This window comes from Amphiura filiformis, chromosome 6, assembly GCF_039555335.1.
Source record: "Amphiura filiformis chromosome 6, Afil_fr2py, whole genome shotgun sequence".
Taxonomy (NCBI): Eukaryota; Metazoa; Echinodermata; class Ophiuroidea; order Amphilepidida; family Amphiuridae; genus Amphiura; species Amphiura filiformis.
The window spans coordinates 24,966,437-24,994,164 of NC_092633.1; the positions used below are offsets into that span (position 1 = coordinate 24,966,437).

General features: G+C 36.4%; 1 protein-coding gene across 2 annotated transcripts in view; it reads right to left on the reverse strand.

The window, feature by feature from the left end:
• LOC140155178 (islet cell autoantigen 1-like) overlaps positions 1-27,728 on the reverse strand; it is a 91,369-nt gene that overhangs the window by 23,539 nt on the left and 40,102 nt on the right. The window contains exons 7-8 of one of the 2 annotated variants that reach the window (XM_072177907.1): positions 20,565-20,789; positions 18,652-18,759 (exon numbers count right to left, since the gene is read on the reverse strand). In XM_072177907.1, the coding sequence (XP_072034008.1) occupies positions 18,652-18,759; positions 20,565-20,789 (333 nt within the window). The remainder of the gene's footprint in view (positions 1-18,651; positions 18,760-20,564; positions 20,790-27,728) is intronic. The other variant, XM_072177908.1, reaches the window with a different exon arrangement.

Here is a 27,728-nt window from a genome sequence, read left to right on the forward strand (position 1 = left end):
AGATCAATTCCGGCACAAAATTCGGGAAGTCAGAAGCACACGTTGTATCGTCATCAAGTACCGTAATAAATAGATAGAAATAACATTCCTAATTTACGTGTGGTCAACTAAAGCAGCAACAACATTCCTGTTTATCTGGGGTGTATAAGGATTTTGTTTTATCAGTGATTTCTACAAGTCGTGAATGTGTAAATAGTAATGAAATAGGAATTTTGCGGAGTGATAGGCTTTGCTGTACTGTCGAGTTGCTTCCCTTTTTCTGTTTTCTTTTTCTGATTCATTTCAGGTTGAATAGACACATTGATGCTGGTAGTGATAAACGAAGGCCGGGCAGGTCCTGGACTACTAACACGTGGACTACTAGACGTGAGCGGTATAAATAATGAACACGCCTGGCGATTAAAAACTTGGGATAGAAAGATATATAATATGTTTGGAGCATTATTTCGACAATTTCTCCCACGTCAAACGAAATGATAGCAGAGAACTTATGGCATGCAGGTGGAGACAAAGTGGGATGCATGAATTAAATTTATATCATATATGATGACTCCAACCATTGGATTTTCACGAATCTGTTTTTAAATTGCATTTAAGGTTGAATCAACATGTTGATGCTGGCAGTTAGCAACTGGAGCCCTGGTGGGTTCGGGAACCTGTTGGACTAATAAGTCGTGGGTGATATAAACAATGAACATGTTTGGCGATTAAAAATATTGAATATAGACAGGGATAGAAGGAGCCTATATAATATATCTAATGATATATTCGCCCAGTACATTGTATATTCAAAGCAAGCCTATGGCAGGACAAGACAAAGTGGGTTGCACGCACTTTTATTTGTATGTGGTCAATATGGGTTAATTAACATTATGGTTTAATTGCCAATAATTTGTCTGACAACATCGTTCCTTGGGAACAAATGGTAGATATGTATGCAAGATGGGTCGGATTGACAACCAGAGCAAAGCCAGGTGGTGCCATATTGGTGTTGTAATTATCGAGTTAGGCACCGCAGGTAGCCTAACTTGCTATGTTTCTTGCCGTTTCTTTTCTTTTATTATATGACTATTATGCATGAATGCTCTACACAACGGTCACAGGGTTTTGGGGACATGAGTTAATTTACTTTTACCAAAGTTGCTTTAAATCCTGGGCAGTATTATATTTGTCCAGCTAAATTGTAGTCAGTCTGCTCACTTCAGAATTTTAGAATTAGTGGATAAAAATATATCCATTTGGAGCGAATTGGCGGTAAAGGCTTGTTACATCATTAGAAATGGGTTGTGTGGGGCTCTGATACATGGTCAAAGTGACAGTGGTCAATTCAGGTCGGTTTGCACTTCAGAGCAGACTAACCAATGCCGGGAACCAATTTAAACAGTTCAAATAAAAACATCAACTTGAGGAAAAGCTTTTGTGTCGGCTTTCAAGTTGCCTTCTATAAGGGTGTCGGTGGTCCAGGGCAGGGAACCGGGTGTCGCTTCCTAGTAGGAAGAATTCAATCACCAGGGTGCCATGGGGTAGTAAGCCAGGGGTCATCCTACGCTCTCAATTTTTCTCTTAAAAATAAATAATGATAATAAATAGAGGAGTTTTCGAGTTTTCGTAGCCCGCGGCTACCAGGATTGTTTTCTTTAGGCTCAAAGCCTTAACAATGTGAACAATTTGGTATACAAGAGTAAGTCTGAAATGCACAAGTATAGTACGGGGGAAGGGGGTCAGACACGTTCTTGGTCAGATGTAAATGACAAAACATTGGGGCTTAAGGTTGAGATAAATTATCTCAAATACTAGTATCCTTGTGTTGTGTCAATGACCCCCGCCCCCAATCAAGGGTGTGCATTATTTTTCTGTAAGGGCCTTTACAGACGTTAATAGGCCTGGGGTTTACAGGTGATCAAAGGAAAAGGGTGGTTCATATTAAGTCTCTTACTCAAAATTGGAAGGTAAAAACAAAACAAAAAAAGGGGGGGGGGGGTGGGCAAGTTTCTGTGCCATAAACTTGTTTGGCGGTAAAAAAGGGACATGGCCACAAAAATTTCATCTTAAAGCCAATTTAATTGAAAATAATTTGATCACCATAGGTAATTGCATAAGTGTTTACAAATAGTAATAATTTGTTACTAATATATTTGAGAAATAGTGCATGAGAAGTTGAACGAAATTATGTCAAATATCCAGATTACTTTCCTGAATGTTCCCGGCTTCAGGAAAGTAGGATTAATGTTATGCACTTTTCTAAGGTATTTATATTAAAGGATTGACTCAATAAATGTATGTAAATTTCTCTTGAGAAATTTTCTCTTGAGAAGTTAGGCTACGTTTGATGTATTGGAACGGACCCTTTTGGTCCGTATTTATTGGATAAGCTGAAGTTAAATCCAATTCTGGATTACAAATAAATGGAGATACTCCTGACGGATATGCCTAGCAAAACTTTTGAGTAAAATGTGCTTTATTTCATCTGGGGGTAATAAAGTTTATTGTATCTATATACAATAAACAGATTTAACTCCTGTGGAATAGACTAGTCCAAAACCAGTGCCTGGACAAATCCAATTGATTGATTTATTGATTGGTTGCCTAGGAATGGCATTATCCAAGGGCCAGTGATGTTTAGGATCTATTGTTTGCGGTGGCCAATGGGAAGCGGTCAATGACATTCTTGCCCCGCCTAGTTTTCCTGGATAAGGCCATAAGGATATCTGTCTTGAAAGGAGTAAGATGTTTCTGGAATTTGGTAATGAAAAAATTTTCCCACCCACCACACCCAAAATTTTATTTTTTTCATATTCCAGTATTCAATTTTATCAGGGAGCAGTAGTCGACTGGGAGGCTCCATATTGTATGGGATATTGAGGATCACATACCAAAAGTGTATTGAAATATGAGTTTTTAATGGTAGCCTCTAGGTAATGGCAAACTGCCAGGAAGAGAGGGTGTTAATGGACCAATGGGTTGGATTCAATAAGTTCACAAGTTATGAACTTCTTTTGGGAGGTAGTCCTCATTTGGGTACACAGATCTAGGGGTTCAGGAAATCCCTGAAAAAGGGCTTTGTTGTAACTTGCTGGTTAATACATTGCTGTTAACTTCTTTTTAAGAAGTTGGGCCACACTTTGAGCATGTTTGAAATTTCCTGGAGGTCCCGTTAGTTACAATAAATTAATTTGGGCTAACTTCTCTGTGAGAAAAGAGGTGGGACCACACTTGTGTGTGTGCAATAGGGCCGGGAAATTCCCTGGAGGGCCCCATATCTTACGAGGAATTAATTTGGGTTAACTTCTCTGCAAAAAGAGAAGTTGGTCCACACTTGTGTGTGTGCAAAAGGGTTGAGCAAATTTCCTGGGGGCCCCGTAGCTTACGAGGAATTAATTTGGGTTAACTTCTCTGCGAGCAGTTGGGCCACAAGTGTGTGTGCAAAAGGTCTCGCTTAAAGTCATGGTGTGCCCCATATTCATTCATTCATTCATTTTTATTTATTCATTCATGTAGTCATTTCTTTCATTCATTTATGTATCTTTCTAGGACTTAATTCGGGTTAACTTCTCTCTGAGAAGTTGGGCCACACTTGTGTATCGGCAAAAGGGGTTTGTGGGAAATTTCCTGGAGGGCACCATGGTCATGCATGTTTCATTCATTTGTTAATGCAATCATTCATTTCTTCATTTCATTCATTTATGTACCTTACAAGGATTTAATTTGGGTTAACTTCTCTGCGAGAGGGAAAATTAGGCCACACTTGTGTGTGTGCAAATTAAAGGGCTCGGGAAATTCCTGGAGGGCCCCAGTATCTCATAAGGAATTAATTTGGGTTAACTTCTCTGTGAGAAGTTGGGCCTTACCTTGTTGTTGAGAGACTCCGTACCTTACGGGTAAGTAATTTAAGCATGGGCTCAGGAAATTCCCGAGAGGGCTGTATCTTACGGGTGAGCAGGCACACTGTGTTTAGATGGTTAAAAAAGGTGGCGGTAAAAAAGGGACATGGCCACAAAAATTTCATCTTAAAGCCAATTTAATTGAAAATAATTTGATCACCATAGGTAATTGCATAAGTGTTTACAAATAGTAATAATTTGTTACTAATATATTTGAGAAATAGTGCATGAGAAGTTGAACGAAATTATGTCAAATATCAGATTACTTTCCTGAATGTTCCCGGCTTCAGGAAAGTAGGATTAATGTTATGCACTTTTCTAAGGTATTTATATTAAAGGATTGACTCAATAAATGTATGTAAATTTCTCTTGAGAAATTTTCTCTTGAGAAGTTAGGCTACGTTTGATGTATTGAACGGACCCTTTTGGTCCGTATTTATTGGATAAGCTGAAGTTAAATCCAATTCTGGATTACAAATAAATGGAGATACTCCTGACGGATATGCCTAGCAAAACTTTTGAGTAAAATGTGCTTTATTTCATCTGGGGGTAATTAGTAGAACTAACTAAAATTATCTATATGTATCTGTTATCTCCAATCCATCAGAAATCATCTGTATGCTGTGCATGGTTATCAGACATAAAGCAAGCCATGTCTCCTGACTCAAGCTTTAAGGACGTGACTTGACTCTATTAAAATTGTACAATGACTCAACTCAATTGACTCCATTCCTTGCAACTGACTCAGGCACAGATTGTGGCGGCCTGAGCTGATGCAAGACAATGTAATGCAAACACAGTTGTCCCAATGTATAGGATCGAGTGCAAACTATTTTGATGTCATGATGACTATAACGATCAGTGTTAATATAATTTCCACGTTAACATGCCACACGCTCTACCTACCACAAATCACTGTCAGATGTTCAATGTGTCTTAAGAAATACCAAAGCCTGACTGGGTGTTAATATATCATTTTAAAATTCCCTCAAACAACATTTATTTTAAACTAATGTAAATAGCAAGGCTTTTATTAACATCATACATGCTCTTACATTAAGAGTTCATTTGAAAGTCATAAATCTTAAGACATATATATGAGTGTATTAACATCCTAAGATGGATCTATTTGTTATGCAACAACCTGCTCCGTATTTCCTCACAAACTGACCACAAAGCCATTGACCTCATCAGTACCAAAAGCTTTCCACATGTACTGGTGTAATCTAGTGACCACAGAGAATCAGTGTAGTTTTTTCACGCATTATGTCAGCAAACCTCAACTACCAATCCATCATGGTCTAATTGGTAAAAGGGTCCGGAGTGTGTATGTCAATTTTAAGAATGACACATGCGACCAAAATGATGTTACATGCAACTAAAAGCCAATCTGCAAATTGACCATGCGTTCTACAATCCTCTCAAACAAAATTACACAAATCGCTCACAAATATTCTAGGAGAAAAAGAATTAGAACAACTGAAAGTGACCTGTGTAAATCAACCAAATGGTAAAGTTTATAGGAGCTATTAGTGGGTTTTTAGCGGAGCTATCAGTAGGCAAGGGGCGGTCTACAATTGTCTCATTCTTAGGTACTTTAAGTCCTGAAGAAGTCAGAGCTACTCCTGACGAAAGCTTGACAGTTCTAAACTTGTCCGCCGGCGAACCCGCTAAAAACCCACTAATTGTTATGAATTCCAGTCGTAAAAGCCTATCCCACAATTTTTATAGGAGCTGGTATTCATAAGAATCATATCACTTTGTTTCATGTAATGTATCGGTTTCTTTTTGCAAGTTCAGAAAAATATAATTTCCACTCTTCAAATCAGAAGATGTATCTTTTAAACAATACAAGTTTTGATATTACATGAACTATTGTTCTTTATAAAAGCACACTATGCCACACTCCCATATCCTTTCTAATGTTTTAACACATTCTAATATGATTAATTTCACCTGTTGAGATGAGTTTCCTTGAGGTATTGATTCCAGCAAACTCGTTAACTAATGATACCTGTAAGGCAAGGCTTACATTTACATCCGTCCCTTTACAAATCTATATCACATGGCAGCTCCGATTCCTTCTCACAACTTCAAAAGCGATATTATACCTAGGATTGTTATTTGATACGGAGTAAGCTTCAAATACAATAGTCTCCTCCCAGAGGGGGGTTATTTAGATGAGGATAGAAGAGAATAAATTGATTTGAAATGTGAATAAAGGACAGTTTATACATCTTTGCTACATCACAAAGCATGCTCAACATCATGGGACTCTGCGCGTAATGTTCATCACATATAGGCATACATAAATCCATAAAGTGTTTTTCTTCTGTTTTTGTTCTTGCTTTTTGATCCAAAAAGTGTGTACTAGTTATAAAATATTGGAAGTCATGTGCATTTTGAACTTTTGATGTTATTAAAGATCATAAGAAACCAGATGAAAACTAACTTGATATAAGAGGTGTTGGCTCACAAAAAAGTTTCTTGTAATGTAAATGAGATTTCAAGGCTTGCACTTTTGTTATACTCAAACCTTTCCCTATTTTATGTGGTCAAGGCAGTTTCTACACAGGTGAATGAGCACAAAAATAGTGTACTGCATGGCTGAAATGGGTGAACAAAATATCAGTGATCTACTCAGGGAATACTTTTGGAGTTGAGGTGCAATGTCATTTCAAAATAGGAGTATGAGGTGCCAAATTATACAATAACCCTTGTTGCAACAGGCAAAGTTTGGAGTGCAAATTGTGATGTGACATGGCTTAATTCGAGGTCTGATCAACTACAGTATGTAAGAATATAAATTACACATTAATATTTAATAATGATAATGATGATGATGATCAGGATAAGGGCATGGAGGGCGTCAATGAAGACAATAGCAATGAGCCAAGACAATGAAGATTCAAATGTGAATACCGACAGTTTGTCAAACCTCCATGTAATATTGTGTGATTGCTAAGAACTGGAATGGTTAATTTCCCATCGGCACTTGATCTTTACCGACTCAAAATTTATATACATCAAATTGCAATACAATGCTATGTATGAAAATTGACAAGTACTTTCTTAAATCACCCACTGGATGTGTATGACATAGTGGCCTCAAGCCTGTTTCATTTACAAATGCACTACATCTAACAACCATAAGGTGCTGGTAACACCCAGTTGAGCCAAAAATATGGGTCACTAAGTCAGCCAGTCACCCAGTTGTGCTAAAAATATGGGTCACTGAGTCAGCCAATCACCAGCGCTTATCTACCTTGAATTTTGGAGTGCTCAATAATAAAGTCCCTCTCCCTTCAAAAATGGAACTCATTTGGCAAATATGTACTGATTGTCATCTAAAAAATTGGATTTCTTATGCCAAATCTATATTCCAAATTGTGACATATGCAGTGATGCTGCTAGGGATGCAAAGAGTGTAGGCTGCAATGGCCTGGGAATTTCAAAGTAAAATCTTGCCCAGAAGGACAGCTTACCTGGGCTGGCCAGTTTCACCAACAGGGCAGAAATTGGACCAATATTGCAGTTTTCATCTTCAATTTGACCCATTTTACAGCAAAATTATGGGCCAAAATTGTGTAAAAATACAATTTCTTGCACACTCCACATGCAATTAATGCCTAGATATCAACTTCAAATTTGTGCATCCGTGCCATTTATACACCTAGACAGGCATCCATAACTATAAGCTTGTTACAAAATGCCCAAATCTAAATGTCAAAGAACTAAATGGAATGCTAAATACTGTAAAATCATTGAGTACTGCTTTAAGCCAAGTACCATTGAAAGCTTCCTAGCTAGCAGACTTGGGGTCTTGTTCGTTTCACCACTGAAATATAATGGAAAATTCTTCAAGATAAATAAATTCATATTAAAGGAATTTACCAACCTTTTTATTTTATTTGTTAAGATATATATCGGTAAAGATATGCTTACTTGTTACAAGTCAGCATGTACAATCCTTCAATCAGTCTTGCAATTGAGTGAAATGAATGAAAAATTAATTAATGTAATGGAGAAACTAATTAGTAAGAAGATGTGGCAACACCTAGACCAACATTCTGTTTAATATCCACCTTAAAGATTCTGCACACCATGGATTTCACAACTGTCCATGAATGGCAGTGCACCTTACATATAGCCATAACCTTCCATCAGTCAGAGAGACATTACGATTTTATATGCAACAAATAATCAGCTTTGGAAACAATAACATTGGAACCACCATTTCCAATTGAAAGCAAAGATCAAATAATGAAACTATTTACCGATGCTCTTGATACTGACAATTCCATTAAAGTTGTTGTTATTGATCATGTAACAAGCTGTTCAGGTATCAAATTGTTGTCTTTTACCCATTTTCTGTCTGTCCACATGATGTCCCTAAGATCAAATGCCATGCGCATCAACATCTTTTTACCCATTTTGTCTGGTCATTTTTATGTTTTGTTTGTGTTTTAGGCATCCCTTTAATTTAGTGGGCCCCTGAGCCACTATTTGGCTAAGATATGCTTACTTGTTACAAGTCAGCATGTACAATCCTTCAATCAGTCTTGCAACTGAGTGAAATGAATGAAAAATTAATTAATGTAATGGAGAAACTAATTAGTAAGAAGATGTGGCAACACCTAGACCAACATTCTGTTTAATATCCACCTTAAAGATTCTGCGCACCATGGATTTCACAACTGTCCATGAATGGCAGTGCACCTTACATATAGCCATAACCTTCCATCAGTCAGAGAGACATTACGATTTTATATGCAACAAATAATCAGCTTTGGAAACAATAACATTGGAACCACCATTTCCAATTGAAAGCAAAGATCAAATAATGAAACTATTTACCGATGCTCTTGATACTGACAATTCCATTAAAGTTGTTGTTATTGATCATGTAACAAGCTGTTCAGGTATCAAATTGTTGTCTTTTTACCCATTTTCTGTCTGTCCACATGATGTCCCTAAGATCAAATGCCATGCGCATCAACATCTTTTTACCCATTTTGTCTGGTCATTTTTATGTTTTGTTTGTGTTTTAGGCATCCCTTTAATTTAGTGGGCCCCTGAGCCACTATTTGGCTAAGATATGCTTACTTGTTACAAGTCAGCATGTACAATCCTTCAATCAGTCTTGCAACTGAGTGAAAAAAATGAAAAAATTAATTAATGTAATGGAGAAACTAATTAGTAAGAAGATGTGGCAACACCTAGACCAACATTCTGTTTAATATCAACCTTAAAGATCCTGCGCACCATGGATTTCACAACTGTCCATGAATGGCAGTGCACCTTACATATAGCCATAACCTTCCATCAGTCAGAGAGACATTACGATTTTATATGCAACAAATAATCAGCTTTGGAAACAATAACATTGGAACCACCATTTCCAATTGAAAGCAAAGATCAAATAATGAAACTATTTACCGATGCTCTTGATACTGACAATTCCATTAAAGTTGTTGTTATTGATCATGTAACAAGCTGTTCAGGTATCAAATTGTTGTCTTTTACCCATTTTCTGTCTGTCCACATGATGTCCCTAAGATCAAATGCCATGCGCATCAACATCTTTTTACCCATTTTGTCTGGTCATTTTTATGTTTTGTTTGTGTTTTAGGCATCTCTTTAATTTAGTGGGCCCCTGAGCCACTATTTGGCTAAGATATGCTTACTTGTTACAAGTCAGCATGTACAATCCTTCAATCAGTCTTGCAACTGAGTGAAATGAATGAAAAATTAATTAATGTAATGGAGAAACTAATTAGTAAGAAGATGTGGCAACACCTAGACCAACATTCTGTTTAATATCCACCTTAAAGATTCTACGCACCATGGATTTCACAACTGTCCATGAATGGCAGTGCACCTTACATATAGCCATAACCTTCCATCAGTCAGAGAGACATTACGATTTTATATGCAACAAATAATCAGCTTTGGAAACAATAACATTGGAACCACCATTTCCAATTGAAAGCAAAGATCAAATAATGAAACTATTTACCGATGCTCTTGATACTGACAATTCCATTAAAGTTGTTGTTATTGATCATGTAACAAGCTGTTCAGGTATCAAATTGTTGTCTTTTACCCATTTTCTGTCTGTCCACATGATGTCCCTAAGATCAAATGCCATGCGCATCAACATCTTTTTACCCATTTTGTCTGGTCATTTTTATGTTTTGTTTGTGTTTTAGGCATCCCTTTAATTTAGTGGGCCCCTGAGCCACTATTTGGCTAAGATATGCTTACTTGTTACAAGTCAGCATGTACAATCCTTCAATCAGTCTTGCAATTGAGTGAAATGAATGAAAAATTAATTAATGTAATGGAGAAACTAATTAGTAAGAAGATGTGGCAACACCTAGACCAACATTCTGTTTAATATCCACCTTAAAGATTCTGCACACCATGGATTTCACAACTGTCCATGAATGGCAGTGCACCTTACATATAGCCATAACCTTCCATCAGTCAGAGAGACATTACGATTTTATATGCAACAAATAATCAGCTTTGGAAACAATAACATTGGAACCACCATTTCCAATTGAAAGCAAAGATCAAATAATGAAACTATTTACCGATGCTCTTGATACTGACAATTCCATTAAAGTTGTTGTTATTGATCATGTAACAAGCTGTTCAGGTATCAAATTGTTGTCTTTTTACTCATTTTCTGTCTGTCCACATGATGTCCCTAAGATCAAATGCCATGCGCATCAACATCTTTTTACCCATTTTGTCTGGTCATTTTTATGTTTTGTTTGTGTTTTAGGCATCCCTTTAATTTAGTGGGCCCCTGAGCCACTATTTGGCTAAGATATGCTTACTTGTTACAAGTCAGCATGTACAATCCTTCAATCAGTCTTGCAACTGAGTGAAATGAATGAAAAATTAATTAATGTAATGGAGAAACTAATTAGTAAGAAGATGTGGCAACACCTAGACCAACATTCTGTTTAATATCCACCTTAAAGATTCTGCGCACCATGGATTTCACAACTGTCCATGAATGGCAGTGCACCTTACATATAGCCATAAGCTTCCATCAGTCAGAGAGACATTACGATTTTATATGCAACAAATAATCAGCTTTGGAAACAATAACATTGGAACCACCATTTCCAATTGAAAGCAAAGATCAAATAATGAAACTATTTACCGATGCTCTTGATACTGACAATTCCATTAAAGTTGTTGTTATTGATCATGTAACAAGCTGTTCAGGTATCAAATTGTTGTCTTTTTACCCATTTTCTGTCTGTCCACATGATGTCCCTAAGATCAAATGCCATGCGCATCAACATCTTTTTACCCATTTTGTCTGGTCATTTTTATGTTTTGTTTGTGTTTTAGGCATCCCTTTAATTTAGTGGGCCCCTGAGCCACTATTTGGCTAAGATATGCTTACTTGTTACAAGTCAGCATGTACAATCCTTCAATCAGTCTTGCAATTGAGTGAAATGAATGAAAAATTAATTAATGTAATGGAGAAACTAATTAGTAAGAAGATGTGGCAACACCTAGACCAACATTCTGTTTAATATCCACCTTAAAGATTCTGCACACCATGGATTTCACAACTGTCCATGAATGGCAGTGCACCTTACATATAGCCATAACCTTCCATCAGTCAGAGAGACATTACGATTTTATATGCAACAAATAATCAGCTTTGGAAACAATAACATTGGAACCACCATTTCCAATTGAAAGCAAAGATCAAATAATGAAACTATTTACCGATGCTCTTGATACTGACAATTCCATTAAAGTTGTTGTTATTGATCATGTAACAAGCTGTTCAGGTATCAAATTGTTGTCTTTTTACCCATTTTCTGTCTGTCCACATGATGTCCCTAAGATCAAATGCCATGCGCATCAACATCTTTTTACCCATTTTGTCTGGTCATTTTTATGTTTTGTTTGTGTTTTAGGCATCCCTTTAATTTAGTGGGCCCCTGAGCCACTATTTGGCTTTGCCTGGCTTCAGCCGAATGTTATAAATAAAAAATATTAAAAAAAATATTCATCAGGTGAGTGCTTTTGTCATTCAATTGGATGAACAGCTATAACACGCTGAGAAATGGTGCCTCCAATAGTCCCATTAAAATTTAATAAATATTTACTAAAAACAAGAATTAACAGAAGTTTATATATGGTAGGTTTTAACATTAACTAAACATATCTTAACATTCACCCAGTCCAATTGATAAATAATTGTTTGTACATAAGAATTGCATGAAAGTTTTGTTTCAACACCATCTGATTTACCATAATCTATCTTGCAACAGCACCTCAACAGCACCTCTTTCTTAATCAGCTACAGTTTATATCATATTTCCTAACCTGCTCATATTATAAGTTCCATCATTACCAATCTATCTATCTATACATATCACTTCAGTCTCAAACAGCTGGTCCCATGGAAAGAAAGAAACAATTAATAAATATCTCTTGTATTTGGTTAGCTCAGTACAAGCACAGATTACCATTTCTCTTTTTCTAGTTCATCCATGGTTACATTCAAGACTGAGCTGTATTCAGAATATTTTCCATATCACTCATTTTGTTAATGCTGATGTTTACAGAAATAATGTAGGTAGTCACTATAACTTTTAGTTGAAGCATTAACAATTTACAAATGGCCTATACAAAAACAGTTTTGTTCAGAAAAAAAGGCGAAATAAAACCTGTCCCTCACAAAAAGGTAACACAAAAGCAGATTCTATCTTTGCTGATTGTGAAAGCAAATTTGGTGCAGTTTGAAAATAATACTAGACAGACCTTAAAAGCTTTTTTTTTGTTCCTTGACCCTCTGCTAAATCAATCCTGAAAGATGATTACACTAATTAAGCTGATATTCATCCCTTAATCAATTAAACTCAATTAAGCTGAGTTGGTACTCATTAGCTTAATTAAGCTGATACTCATCCCTTAATTAGTTTTAATCATAATTTGGTATTACTTTGTCTAAATGAGTAAGAAAACTCCAATGTCAACCATAAATAAACATACAAATGCATCAATCATCAGAAGTTCACTTTCCCTTCCTGTCTCATTCCTTTCTAAACAATGGATCATTGGGGATGGCACGCATTGATGCAATGTTCTAGAAAAATCATTAGTGGGGTAAACTGTGTTTACACATAACCATTTGTACAAATAAAAAGACTGTGGATTAAGACTGGCACCACTTTATGCTTATCTATTGACGTTCATGTAGAAATGAAAACCTTTGTCATAACAAGAAATCTGAAAGTGTTTATGCAACCTACATGAAGGCTGTTGGACAGCCTCTTGTCTGTCCACTTTATGTCCCTAAGATCAAATGCCAAGCGCATCAACATATTATTTTAATCTTGTGCCATATTCTCATGGTCACATCAAGTTTTAAAAGTCCTACCTACACGTATGTGAATTGTAAATTATCATTGTAAATGTAAACTGTGTTCCACACAATCAATGTATTTGTTCATACTAATATACTCTCCCATCTAAGCAATAAGGGTGGACATAAATCTTCTTCCAATACATCATATTACCATTACCTACCAGTAGTCGTGTTCACATTGTCGGACGTACGCCCGGCGGAACTTGGTCGGCGCAAGTTGCTAGGAGTAGCGGTAGGCGCTGCCAGGAGTAGGTGCAGTGTGAACGATGGTCAGCGTAAGTTCCGCCAGGCGTACGTCCGACGATTTACTCCTGACAAAAGTCAGGAGTAGTGAGCTGGGTGTAACCTCCGCCAGGTGTAAGTTGCAATGTAAACGCAGATTACGCCAGGCACCCGGAGTAAGTTTGACCTTTAGTTGGTCGGAACTAAGAAATTACATATTGCGCGGTTGATAAAGGTCACAGAAACACCGGAAGTGATAGCCAATGTTTACGCCGACCAGAAGTGAATGCTTGTTGGAACTAGTCGGCGTAGTGCTAGGAGTAGGCTAGGTGTGGACACGCGTCAGGAGTAGGGAAAATATTTGTGGAATTTTGATCAATGTTAGGGTAAGTTTACGCCGGGTGTAACTCAACATGTGAACACGACTAGTGACCAAATGAGGATGGGATGCGTGGAATGCATAATTCATTTTGTAGATTCACTAATTCTATTCCATTTTCAAGGACTATTTGGTTACAGCGTCTCTTGAGTTCCCTCTTGACTTGTTGATATTGTATCCATTTATATAAAAGCCCTAATAACTTGTAACTTCTTACTATGCATCTTGTGCCTTCTTTTTCTTTCATGACTTTCACAATAAATACTGTCTTTGTGTTCAAGAAACTTGATCTAGAGAGTATACTAAAGAATGACCCAAATAAAAGAACATATAAAAAAACTAAAATATTTATATTGTTTGAAAAAGGTCATCTATGACAACCAGTTTACAGTCCTGAAGAAAAGGGGATATCGGTACAAAAGACCAGACCAACTTACACATGCCTATTGGTATGTGCTTAAAGGTGAACTGACTGAAACGGCAACCAAGCTTTGTATTGCCAATACTGTGCAACACTGCTGTGAGGGACTTGCTGGCTTCATATTTTTTGTTTCCTTATTTGTTTTTTAATGTTTTAATCATTTAGTTAAAATTTAATTCTCAGTAATTGCTTCTAAGATTTGTGAAATAGCTTAAAATGCTTGCATTTACCTATGTTTTCACTATCCATTAATATTTAAAAAGCATCTGATATGAATGTGTCCCTCCAGTGCAGTTCTCCTTTAAAATGTGCAACAGTAATATTGCACATGTGTTATCCAAAAGCCAAAAGATGACACCACACAAGTGCAACAATAAGAAACAGTATTTATTACAACCATTGTGTATGTTCAAAAGTCAATTTCCCTTTACATGAAGTTGGTCATATTAACAAGAACATGTAATTCATTAAAATCAACGAGCAGGTGCATTTGTGCTATCTATAAAGCGCAAATAATTGTAAATACAATTCTTGACAAGCGAATTCATTGGTCAGATTATACGTTATCTATGTTGCAGGAAGTGGCTGTAATGATGGACTTATTGTGGACCTATTGTGAAGAGGGGTCTTTCAAATGAACAATTTCCCAAACACCATTTGTCGACTTTGAAAACTGCAGTTGATCTATAAATCTCAATGACACAGTAGCATAAAGCGCACTAGCATAGCCATGGTGCCCAGAATCTTTAAACCAAGTTATTTGTATTTTTCTCAGTTTGCTATAAATGTAGACTAGATAATTCAATTTTACGTGGGAGGGCAGTGTTGCTGCTGTGGCTCTCATTTGCCTAAAATGCTCAAATGTTTCAAACCAGGCACATTATACATTGAATGAAATGACAATATGGAAGAGTAACTAAGTTTCTTGGTATCTTTTGTATTTACATCAATATGAGAAAGGCCAACTCTTATCATTTATTTTTGGTTTGTAATGTCATTTTATATTTCAAAATTTGTAGATAAGATATAAAATACCTAGATTCATGGAACTGCCACAGAGAGTAATGATCAATAACTGCATATGCGTGTGAAATTAGCATTATTGAGTTGACAACGGGCAAACAGGGCCCCTATAGGCTACAACAAAGGCTTGGAAGATTGCACCTGTTTTATTAAAACACCCCACAGAGAAAAGAACCCATTTTGGATTCAAAGATGTTCCATTCCAATAAATAAACGTGATGCGATTAGAGGTTCAAGTCACTGAGTGTTAAAATCGTATTAATCAAAACCATCACGAACATAAAGAAACACTGAAGTTAAAAAGTATCAAGCCCTTTGTGTCTACGTCTAATACTGTCTATAACCATGTTTTCAATCATCTCTTCTGGGTAGCTCCTAAATCAATTTTCTCGTTAATGTATCTTAATTGAATGAAATAAGGATAAAGATAGTAACAATATTTCTGGAAATGAAAGAGAAGCTGACAAAAGAAAGCCATGTGGGCAGAAAGGTATTATGCCCATCTTGATGTGCTACACACACGATGTACTTAACAAGTACCACACCATGCAAAATGAATAGTTAGAATACCTCCTCTAGAATACCTCCTCTAGATGAAAAGACCTGAACACCCAACAATTGTTCGAAAGGTTTAGCTTCATACATAATACAATGTGAATATATTTCAGTGACAAACTTTGAAAGATATCTTATCGGTAAACCATAGTGCCAACCTAATCAGCAAGACACAGGGGAAGGAGGAAGATATTTTTATGCATCAAGTCACCATGATATTGCACATGACTACAGAGCATAGCAAAAGGAACTGGAAGCTAATCAGCTATATGAGAGATCAATTTAATCTTTTCTGGAAACAGTGATGTCCAGTTTGATGCATCTCAAATAGATGTAATTAATGAAGCAAAACTGAATGCACCATAGAAAAACATCAGCATGGCTAAATACAAAGATGACCATCTACATCAGCAAAGGAGCACTACATGTACAAATGGATCATTGACCAATGACCATTAGCATTAAAGACAGACGATAATGCATGAGAGTATTTTTCTTAACCTTCACCATATATGTCCATTTAGTAGTCTCTGCAATAAAGTGGCTGATTGTAACAGAACAAGTCATAGTCTATCATAATTGCAAAGTTGTCAAATTTATATTCAATGCTACATACAGCTTGCACTTGTTACATACTTGTTCATTCATAAACCAATCTTTGATATTTGAGAGGAACTCAAATGCTGTCCATCTAAATGGTCAATGTACGATATAATTGTACACCCTCCAAGAAAATATGGGGCCCTGTTTATTTTACATCCTGTGTTTTGCTTACTAAACAAGGCTATCATCATGATCATGATGTACTTTTGCATTTGTACTACAACTCTCCAGTTTAAAATTCTACAGAAATTCATGGAGAGCTGGTTTGCTCGGCTTATAATATCAAAATGAGACTCATAACTTATGCTAGCTGCGCGTTGCGTAATGCATGATTGCTTGCTTATGTGAATTTACGCACATGTAAGATGGGACTTTATCGACACACACAGTTACAAAAAACAAATAAATGTCACCAATTATAAGCTGAACATACTATAAGCAGTACGTGCCATCCTATTCAACTTCTGCACCCAGGCCATCCATTGGGCTATTCCATTTAAAATCCACACTACCCCTGTGGAAGATTTAGCTAAAGTCTTCCACAGAGGGAGTATGAGTTTCAAATAGAATAGACAATTGGGTAACTTGCATTTGAAATACTCACTCTAGTTGTGGAAGTCAAAGTAAAGCAGAGGATATGGGTTTCTGAATGATTAACTGTGACCAATTACATTGAAAAACATACTTCCCTGTAGAAGATATTTCCAAAATCTTCCACAGGGGGAATGTGGATTTCAACTGGAATTGCCCATTCCAAGTGTAAATTTTGAACGTGCGTTGTGTAATAAATGTGCGATATTTCTAAAAATATCTGGATCCTGGCTAACCTAACAAACTGTGTGTGGACTTTGATGATGTCATGCAGTCCATAGTAAACATGAGCTAATTGTCAAGAGTGGTTCGAGTAGGGACACTACCCCACTCCTGTTGATTGCCGGAAACACAGAGAGTCATTCAAACTTCCTTCCCTACAGTCTGCATCAAGATCCTTGTTCATGCATATATTCTTATATCAAGGGTCTGGTTTGGAATATGCCTTGACTATGCATTATTGAATGCATGTATCAAGAATTGAGTTCATCGATCTGTCACTCATTTCACACTTTTATATCTGATGCACCTAAGACAAATATTGATATCATCCTTTCGTAATGAAACTCACATTAGGGTGTGACTTTATCAATTTCATGCAGTGTTAAGCAGTTTTTGCCATGGTCACTACACATGCTTAGTGAATTGCCTTAAGGCACATCAGGGGCAATACAATATTAGCAAGCTCATTCAGAAATCACAATGGGTCACAATCTGGCTAATTCACATGACTTTTCACCTTACTGCAGTGAAATTCCCATTAACTAGATGACTTGGAGAACACCACTCCCCACCTGCAATTGTTTCTACTGTTCATGCAGACAGATATGCCACAATTAATATAACAAAGAAATTCAAAATATTTTAACAGTTAATCTACCTCCAGAAAATGAGAGCAAACACCTACAGCCACACATACTAAACCACAGAGTAGCATGCACCACAAAAGTTCAATTTCATACACTTTTTGATCAAATTATTTCCTATGCAAAGAATAAATAAAACAATACAAAAAGGACAAATAAGAAAATAAATAAATTGGTTACTAAGCAGTGAGCACTCCAGATAAAAAAAAACCTCATCTCATGTCACAAAATTGCTTATTTTGCTTCTGAGGGATCTTACATTAAATGATCTACTCTAAAAAAACCATTGATCTCTTTGTACAGGTTAGCCACATCTTGAGCCATCTCACTGACAATAAACTTTGTGATTATAAATTAGTGAAGAAAATAATAAAAAACCAAGCAACATGCTAACTATTCCAATATCAAATTTAAATGTGTTAGTCTTGATTTCTGTCATATTAATCAAAATACCCCTAAATCCCCCAAAACTTGATGCCACATAGATTTTGGTCATCTCTTATCATTAGCAGTTAGTGAATAGTTAAATTCCATTACCTGCATGCAATGAAATGAATATAAATATACAGCTGTATTAATGCAAAGTTTTAAAGTGTATAAAGTGATAATTTCCCAGCTTGATGAATAATGATAAGTGTTTGGCAAAATGATAAAAGTGAGAAAATGAGAATTAGATAAATTTGGCAATAAAAATTTACATGATTTGATCTCCTGTCCTCCTCTTCCTCCTCCGCGTCATCCCAATTTGGAATAACATCCTTAGCACCGGTCAGTTCAGCAAGTTGTTTACTTGTCTCTGATAATTCCTGAATTGGCAGATGTACCAAACCAATTGACAGAAGGCACAAACGGTGCAAAACCATACGGAAACATAAAAACAAAAGGTTACGCAAATTATGTGATGGGATCAAATAAAAAGAGTTCATTATCAGGCTCTAGTTATATCACTAAACTGCAAAAACATTGGGCGATTATAACCAACATTGGGCGCTTATAACCAACATTGGGTCACACATCGAAAAGTATTAAATTATTAGGCAAAACACTAACCCGACAATTATCTTTCCCCAATGTTGAGCAAATTGTAACTGAAAAGTATTCAATTTTTCCCAATATTTTAGACAGTTGATCGTTGACATACCATTGGGCAAAACTGGTTTTGCAACATAGCTCCCTACATAATCCTACAATTTTACAAGGTCATCAAAGTTCCTTTGTTGTTTTGAACATTGCTTACCACAAAATCATGATTTTTGTTTCACTTCCCTTAAAAGCAATGTTAGAAAATCAATACCAGCAATTACAATTTTTCTGAGGTTTTCAAGAAAAGGGGGCTTTTGAAATTGCCAGGGATAACGTAACAGGCACGTGTCCAACATGCCCAAAATAAAATATGCCTCACTCACTTTATTTATTTGATCACATGACATACAAACAAAAGCATATATACTGACATGCAAGGAAAATTATCAGATCACAATTAACAAATATTTAAAACATGATAAAAACAATCAAACTTCTGTATTGTTTAGCTGTGCATGAAAATGGAATTACATGTGATACAGTACACTAAACTTAAGGGGGTGCTACACCCCTGGCCTATTTTTGCATTTTTCTCAAAAATTATAGCACATTGGTGACAAGTAAGATATGTATATTATAGGGGCAAGGACTACAACTACTGTACTTAAAATTCAGCAACTCAAAGCAATTAGTTATTGAGTTATTGATCAAATATTGGGTTTCCCTCATTTTTTACTGTAACTCCACAACTGTTGTCTGTGCTGAAATAAAATTTCCAGTGCATTAGTTGTAGTCCTTGCCCCTATAATATACATATCTTACTTGTGTTAAATGCGATATAATTTTTGAGAAAAATGCAAAAATAGGCACAAAATTGGACAGGGGTGTAGTACCCCCTGAAGTAGTTTGTATTTTTTTTAAAGCATTTTCCCAGTGTCAATGGATGTTAAACAGTCATTCAGTACACGATGATTCAAAAACACAACTGAATCCAAATCAAAATACAGAAGCTTAATCTTATTAAATTTTCCTATAAACTAATATTACAAACTATATATAAAATAAAAAATCATGTTTTCATTTATGAAATTAGAAATAAGCAAACACTACTTGTTTAATGTATTTAAAGAGCTATATAAGAACTACCACATGTAAACGATTGTCGCCAGCAACTGAACTTGAATGTATCTAATCAACAAAATAATTTCACATGCACTGTTAACCCCATGAGAACTACCTGCCGATTGGCCAAAATGAAAATTGTGTCCGATTTTGAACCAATCAATGAGGGCATTATTACGATCATCTGCAATTGCAAGTTTGACCATAGATAGTGTAAAGCCTAGTCATAATTGGCAATTGAAATGAGCATTTCAAGTTATCAACCAATCAGAAATGTTGTTACATGACCAGTAGTGTTCAGGGGGTTAACAAATAGCTATCTTATTACATACATGTGTCAGTATTAACAGAACTAATGTAAGTCCTAAACATGATTACAATAATAGCAACATGCTTACATACGATTCAGATCCGAGGCAGTGGCTGTGTTTAATTTTGAGATGTACAAATTTAATCCTGTCCTCACCTTGAGCATATTGAATTCATAATGCTGATATCCTCGGAAGCCTTCTTGTACTGCTGACATTGTCCTGGATGTTTTCTCCCAGTAGTGTAAAAGTGTGTTCTGATATGCTGCCAAGGTATGTGAAAACAAGTTGCACCGGCTGGCACCCAGTAGGTCAATTTTCTGGCACACATCGTTTTTTAGTTTGTCAAATTTGGCTTTGGTTGCCCGTACCTGTGTTTGTACCTACATAAAAACAAAGAAACAAAAACCCTTGTAAGTTTATTATTGATGGATTCTGCTTAATTAAAGGGGGTGAAGTGAATGGTAAGAAAGAAATATTCACGCCATTTCAATAACATACTTTATTACACCTTTGGATAAGGTTTGATTAAGGATTTCTCAAGCTTTCACTTTACAAGGTCAACTCATCACCCCATTCAGATCAAATGATTCCATGGCTATTTGATACAACAGTATTCTGTTCACAAATGATGGAAAATTAATCCAAATAGCTCATTGCTGTTAACAGAAACCAACAAGTATTTAAAAGTGAGGAGGGAAGTAATATTGCAACTCATTCCCCATATGGGTCATATGCTGCCCTTGGCTATATTACAAATGAAGCATCTGGTTGAAGAGTAACCAATAGGATTTGTAATGGACCAAAGGGAAAGTTATCTTTATATGTAACTTATATCCCATTTGGGTCATATGATGTCGCAGGCTACATGACACACTAGGCATCTGATTACCTCAGAGACAGATAAAAAAATCCCAATACAACTGTCAAGAGCAACCAGCAGATAATGACAGGGCAAGGTGGATGACCATCTTATGTAACTCATTCCCCACCTGGACAATGTACTACCCCTGGCTAAAAGACTTGTGGTTACCTCTGAACCCTCAATGCAACTCTCTGCTGTCAAAAAAAAGCAGATGGTATTAAAGGAGAGGAGGGATGGTCTTCTTAGGTAAACTGCCCCTGGCTAGCTGAAAAATGTGTCATCTGCTTATCAGTTACAAATAAATGATCCCAGAAAATATCTTAAAACACTACTAAAGGCAATGCTGAGTATACCACACTGAAGTGTACATTAAAGATGGTCCTGCAAAGGTCGTTTGCTCAACAGCATAAACAATCTGTTCAAAATGTAGGTCAGACTAATGGATCCTGTCATACCTTACAATGACTTTATAGATGGCTACTTCATTAGAAGAGACAATCTATTTCTTAAAATAATATTCTCTTCAGGTTGCACTCTAATCATTGATTGTATCTAATAAGCAAATTCACATGCAGGCATGGAAAGAAACATCTTAATAGTTTATCGCTTTCTATTCCATCACTCAAGTGATTTAACCCCGAATAAAACATGATGTCTAGAATTGCATTTAAATTGCAGTTGTGGAAATGCTCTGGGGCATGTTCAGATCTATATTACGCACCACCCTTTTCACACAGAACATTGATATCCCAATTCCGATTGATCCAGACCCATGTGACAATACCAATGACACATAACACACTTCTAAAAGCACTTTGATGTAGATTACCTAGGTTCATGTGAGATTTGCGGAAATCCACAGGAGATACATACGTTGACAACAAATGAGACCAGCGTAGTATATGATACTTAACAGGTGTCCGACAATAAAAAGTGTTTTTATATTTCCTCTTGGCAGTGACATAATGCATTTTCTACCGATTATGCTGTCATTGTGGTATTAACCAGTGAACATTTGGTCATAGCAATGATGGCTTACTTTGTACACCTGCCTATCAGGTGCATCAAGGTTTTGACATCACCTGCTTAAGGAGAGGAAACGATGCAAATCACATAAATGGTCTGATGGGCAATAACACTGATTTCGGTTACATGAAGTTCTGAGCCGGTCTTGTTGAACATAGCATTTTGTGCTGGTAGAACATTCAAAATATGTGGTAAGTTTTGGAGGATACAATGTAGTTTTAACAAGCCGGCAGTGGTTGTGGAAAATGAGGTGATATGAATTAAAAGGCTACTCCAGGTTAAGGCACAAGAACTGTGTCCAAGAAACATACATGCCATACGGCATACATGTACCAAGCAAGATGGTCCAAGAAATTGACCTTACATATGTACAAAGCAAGATCGTCCAAGTATTCTGAGGAAATGGGCCTTTTTCTTCAGATTTAACCTTGGAGCATCAAACGATATCTTTACAGGATCAGTGGCAATTTACTGTAATAAGACTCTCTTTAGATTATGTCAAGCCGTATTGCAGCAAAACCAAGATATTTGTGATGCGATCAAACAAAATGAGTCTGATGTCGATCAAAATCAAAATTCAGTTTTCAATCTAATAATATGGGCCATTCTCAAAGTGCTATTTTGGTGAAATCCCCATCATAATTAGACTTATGGTTTCAGAGATATGGCCATTTTTGTGTTGCTCAAAACAATAAAATGCAAAGGAAGTTGAATACTATTATTGATTACATCTTAAAATTAATATTCCCGACATTCGACTCATTTTGCTTGATCGCATCACATATGGACCATGCATGAGACTTTCCTATCTTAACTTTGATCCAAATATTCACTTCTAAAAAGCTGTTAAATATGATATACATGTAGCAAAGATCCTGCAGAATCTCAAATACTTTCGAGATACCAATACCTAATACCATAATGGTATCATGCTGTAATATCAAACAGAACTTTCCTATCTGGAAACTGCCAAATGTAACACTGTCCATCCCAGTTTGCTTGATTACTTCAGACACCCATTTTGACCCACTTTTGAATTAGTGCTAAGTACCTATTCTGCTTGAAACCTTGCTTTTTAAGTTGTGTTCACATTGTCGGACATATGCCGGTGGAACTTGGTGGGCGCAATTTGCTAGGAGAAGCGGTAGGTGCAGCTCAGAGTAGTAACAGTTTGAATGATTTAATCCTGACAAAAGTCAGGAGTAGCGAGCTAGGTGTAATCTCTGCCAGGTGTATTTTGCAATGTGAACGCTGCTATGCCTGGTAGCTGGTGTAAGTTTGACTTTTTTATTCGGAAGCTATGAAATTACATTTCACACGGTTGAAAAAGGTCACAGAAACAACGTAAGTGGTAGCCATTGTTTTCGCCGACCAGAAGTGAATGCTTGGTGGAACTGGTCGGCGCAGTACTAGGACTAGGCTAGGTGTGGACATGCAGTATAAGGGCTCATATTGAAATAACCTACCACGTTTTCACACAGAAAGAAGGCAGGATTCCCCTCGCTAAGCGCACACCTCAGGAAAGCTCGGTCATAAAACGGATGGATTATATGCATCAGTGATACACCCTGCCCAGGATTTTAACAAAAGAAGGCTAGCACAGGAAAGCTGCAGGATGGCACACACCTTCCTGTGTAAGGGAATTTCAATATGAGCCCTAAGTATTGAATATATTTGTGGAATTGTTATTGCTGTTACAGTAAGTTCACATCGGGTATAACTCAAAATGTGAACACGACTATATAAAATGTAAGAAATAACTACAGGCGAAATGATGATATAGCATTTTGAACCTTTATTTCCCATTTGCACTTTCACAGCTGTTTTTCATCCCACATATATACAGGTGAAAGCAATCAGATCATTTCTGTATTCCCTACAGCATCATAGAGCAAAGTACAGAAGTTATCTCCTAATGTTTAATCTCATGGCATTTCATGACCCATATCACACCCAGGTTCATTTTCAACTCATCATTTTAATCTCTAATGATATGCTCTTTGGCAATTTGTCCAATTATCCAGTTTTCTTTACCACAAGGCACAGCTTGCTCACAGCTACTTATAAACTTTAACTTTGCACAATACAACAGCATAGTATGTTATTTTGTTGACCGTATTTTTTTAGCAATAGCTTTTTCACCAGATAGTATACAAATATTGAATGCCTACGCATGCAATGGTAAAAAATATAGCATGTTACATTTTGACCTTTCCATTTCATAAGGCAAAGCAGAGTTAAATGGAATAGTGTACATTTAGCAAGAGTGTTGTAAGGGAGTAAACATTTCCTGACCATTAAAGTTAAATAATTCAAGTTTAAGTATGATGCTGACTCAAATCAATGCAGCATCTGCATTGCTAACCACATGCTATCTACTGAAGATAGCAACAGTTTGATGTGATAATTAGGCAGGGCCTAATTCTTTGCATCTCAATCTTTTAGATGTTTTTAATTGAGTCACAGGACGCATGTAAAAGTTGAAACAAATGTTAATATACCCAGATCAATTTTCAAGTAGGCAGCACCATAATTAGTCATACTCATGGACACCAGCATCCATTTTTAAAGGCCTTTTTGTTCAGGGTTTTCTTGGTTAATCTTGTTTGTGGTGTTGTGCTTACAAATAAATATAAAATTATCTGGACAACTTAAAGAATTTATGGATCAGATATATAAAACAAATAATGAACAGTTTTCATTCATGCAATGGAAAGAATATTTTCATTTGGTGAAAAAAGAAATGTCCCATTCAACTCAGCTTTCCACCTCCTTCATAATTTGTAAAATATATATCTGTAGAGTTACTTAAGAATCTTTAAAATGACACAGATTTGTATTTTGAACATTTCCTACAATCTGGAAATTCGCATAAATTTATGCAATTGTAAGTATTAAAGCAATGAACTCTTCCATTACATAACACTGAATGGGAATATCTTGGTGCAGATTATTCATTCAGTAGTTTAAACCATTTTTGAAAGTAAATCTAATACTGGAACTAAAATTTTGCAACTCGGTTTGCTATGTTGCATCCGAAATCATCGGATTTCATCAGGCTGCAAAATAACCCTACCAGTTGCCTTGATGCCCTATTAATTGCTGCTATTCTTTAACATGTAACTGCCTGTAAAATAGATGTGCCCTTTCAAAATTGCCTTGAAATGGGTGCCCTTCAGAATCCTTATTTTGCAGCCTGTGATGGTGTGATGTCAGACAGCAAGGAATGTCTCATAATACCAGGTCCCATGCATGTTACAATTGGAAACAGAGTCCCACTTTCTTCTTAATGGTGGGCTCCTCCACTCTCTCCCATATGGATTCCCCGACTCCTATCTCGAACCACTTCTCCTCTTTGATTGAAAAAGTGTTCAGTGTTCTCATTGCAGTGGGAGTCTTGAAGTTTGCCATTCCTCGCCGTCTAACATCACACCATCATCAATCAGCCACAGATGAAGTCAGATGGTTTCGGACGCAACGTAGCAAAGCGAGTTGCAAAATCTTAGTTCCAGTATTAGATTTAATTTCAAAATAATAACTGAATGGGAATAAATAAAAGTCATTCAGGCAATTATTGATTAGCAACTCTTCTCCTTCAAGAACTTTGTTCTTTGACAATTTTTGACAGCCTGTATCTTTTAACGCCTCTTGTCTCAAAATAAGGTCTGCGGTCATGTTGCGTGTTTTGTGGGAACTTGTCATATTTTGTAGTAGACTATCTGTCCTATTTGTGTCACTCACAGAGACAATGTTCTACAGATCCTAAATTTACAATCAATATTAAACACTCAAGATTATATGAGATTCCACTTTTCTGTTTCAATCATGTGAATCTTTAGGGAACGCATTCAATCTACAAAAAGAAAACAAATACTTATTTCTACAAAAAAGGTTTCCAGATCAGGTCGAATTAACATTAAATATAAAAATATTTTCATTTTTGGACTACCTTTTATGACCCTGCTTTCTTTTTTGAGCCAAAATTTCTGCCCATATAGGTATGCACACTCCAGCAAAAGTACATTGTTTAAATTTGTAAGTAAAATGTTGAGCAATATATAGAAATTGAGGCTTGCCTGTCATTTATATTACAAGTATGTTGCCCATCCTAAATTTGAACTTAAGTTTCCGGTTTCAGTGAGTTCCAATATGTATTGCTACGTACATGCCCTTCACTAATTAATTTCATATAGACCTTTTTCTCAGACTTCACAAATCAATCGATATTGGGTCCAGCATTTGAGTTATCAGCACCCGAACGCAAATAGCGCGCCGGCACGCGCGATCAACTTTGCGCCACGCTAGGCGTCATGCGCGGGATTGCCAGCTTGCAGTACTCGTTTAGTTCGTCACAGTGAAAAAAGTAAACAAAAATGTGAAACAAAACAAAGATTGATTTTCAAATAGCATCACGTTTTTTCCGTATGTTTTGTATTTTGTAGTATCAAAACAAGCTGAAACAAAGGTAACAAGTATACAGTTCCTGTTTAAACAATTATTTTATGGAAGCTAAAGTGAAAGATGACAAAACAGAGGAGACAATATGCAGTATTTGGTGTTTTCACACCGTGGGAAACGCATGTGTTGTTTGTTTACATCTGAGACCCCAATATCGAAACTGATAGAGCACAATCCAATGATGCAGCATCATCATTATCATCCTTAGGCTGCAGAGCAAGCGACCACAAGATTGACAAGATACACAGCATCCTTTGGCACATGCTGTTTTATGTTCTGCTTGAATCATACCTTCACCATACCCCAGCAGATGGATGTAGGTTAAATGGGAGGTACGCTTGCATCCAGGTCTCCTTTTGCCACAAGTTGGTACGTAGAGGGCATTATCTTCTAACAGGCTCTGGCAGACAAAGGATGTGCTTTCAGATTCGCAACTGGGGATTCCTAACACAGTGAATAAGAGGCTGCAGCATTGAAACATAATGCACTGATAGGCAATCTTCTAAGCAAGTTTTTCACAGAACTACCATCAAAATGCAACAACTCCCTAATCAGTTGCAACACTCTGATAAAACATGGCATTATATTAGCAGCCAAATCAAATCAACAAATTCATTTCTTGGTAATTAAGTTTACAACCATTTGAGATATTTCAATTGACAATGCAACATGAATTTGACTGTCTTGTTTAATGGGTATTCTGCCCCAGACCTACATAGAGCGTCCTACTTGTTTTACACTACAAGTCATCCTCTAGCTAATGCTAGCTTTCTGTCTTGACAGCTGATATTTACTTTCAAGGTTTTTATCATGCTATCAAATTTGCTGAGAATCAACAGTTTCCATGTTTGGAACTTGAATACCTGTTTTCACAAATGATGCTCTTGGCTGAAAAATTAGGTTGGAATTCCTCATCTGTACAATGTTAAAACATTGTAAATGGAAGTGATCAAAACGTCCTGATGGAACACCA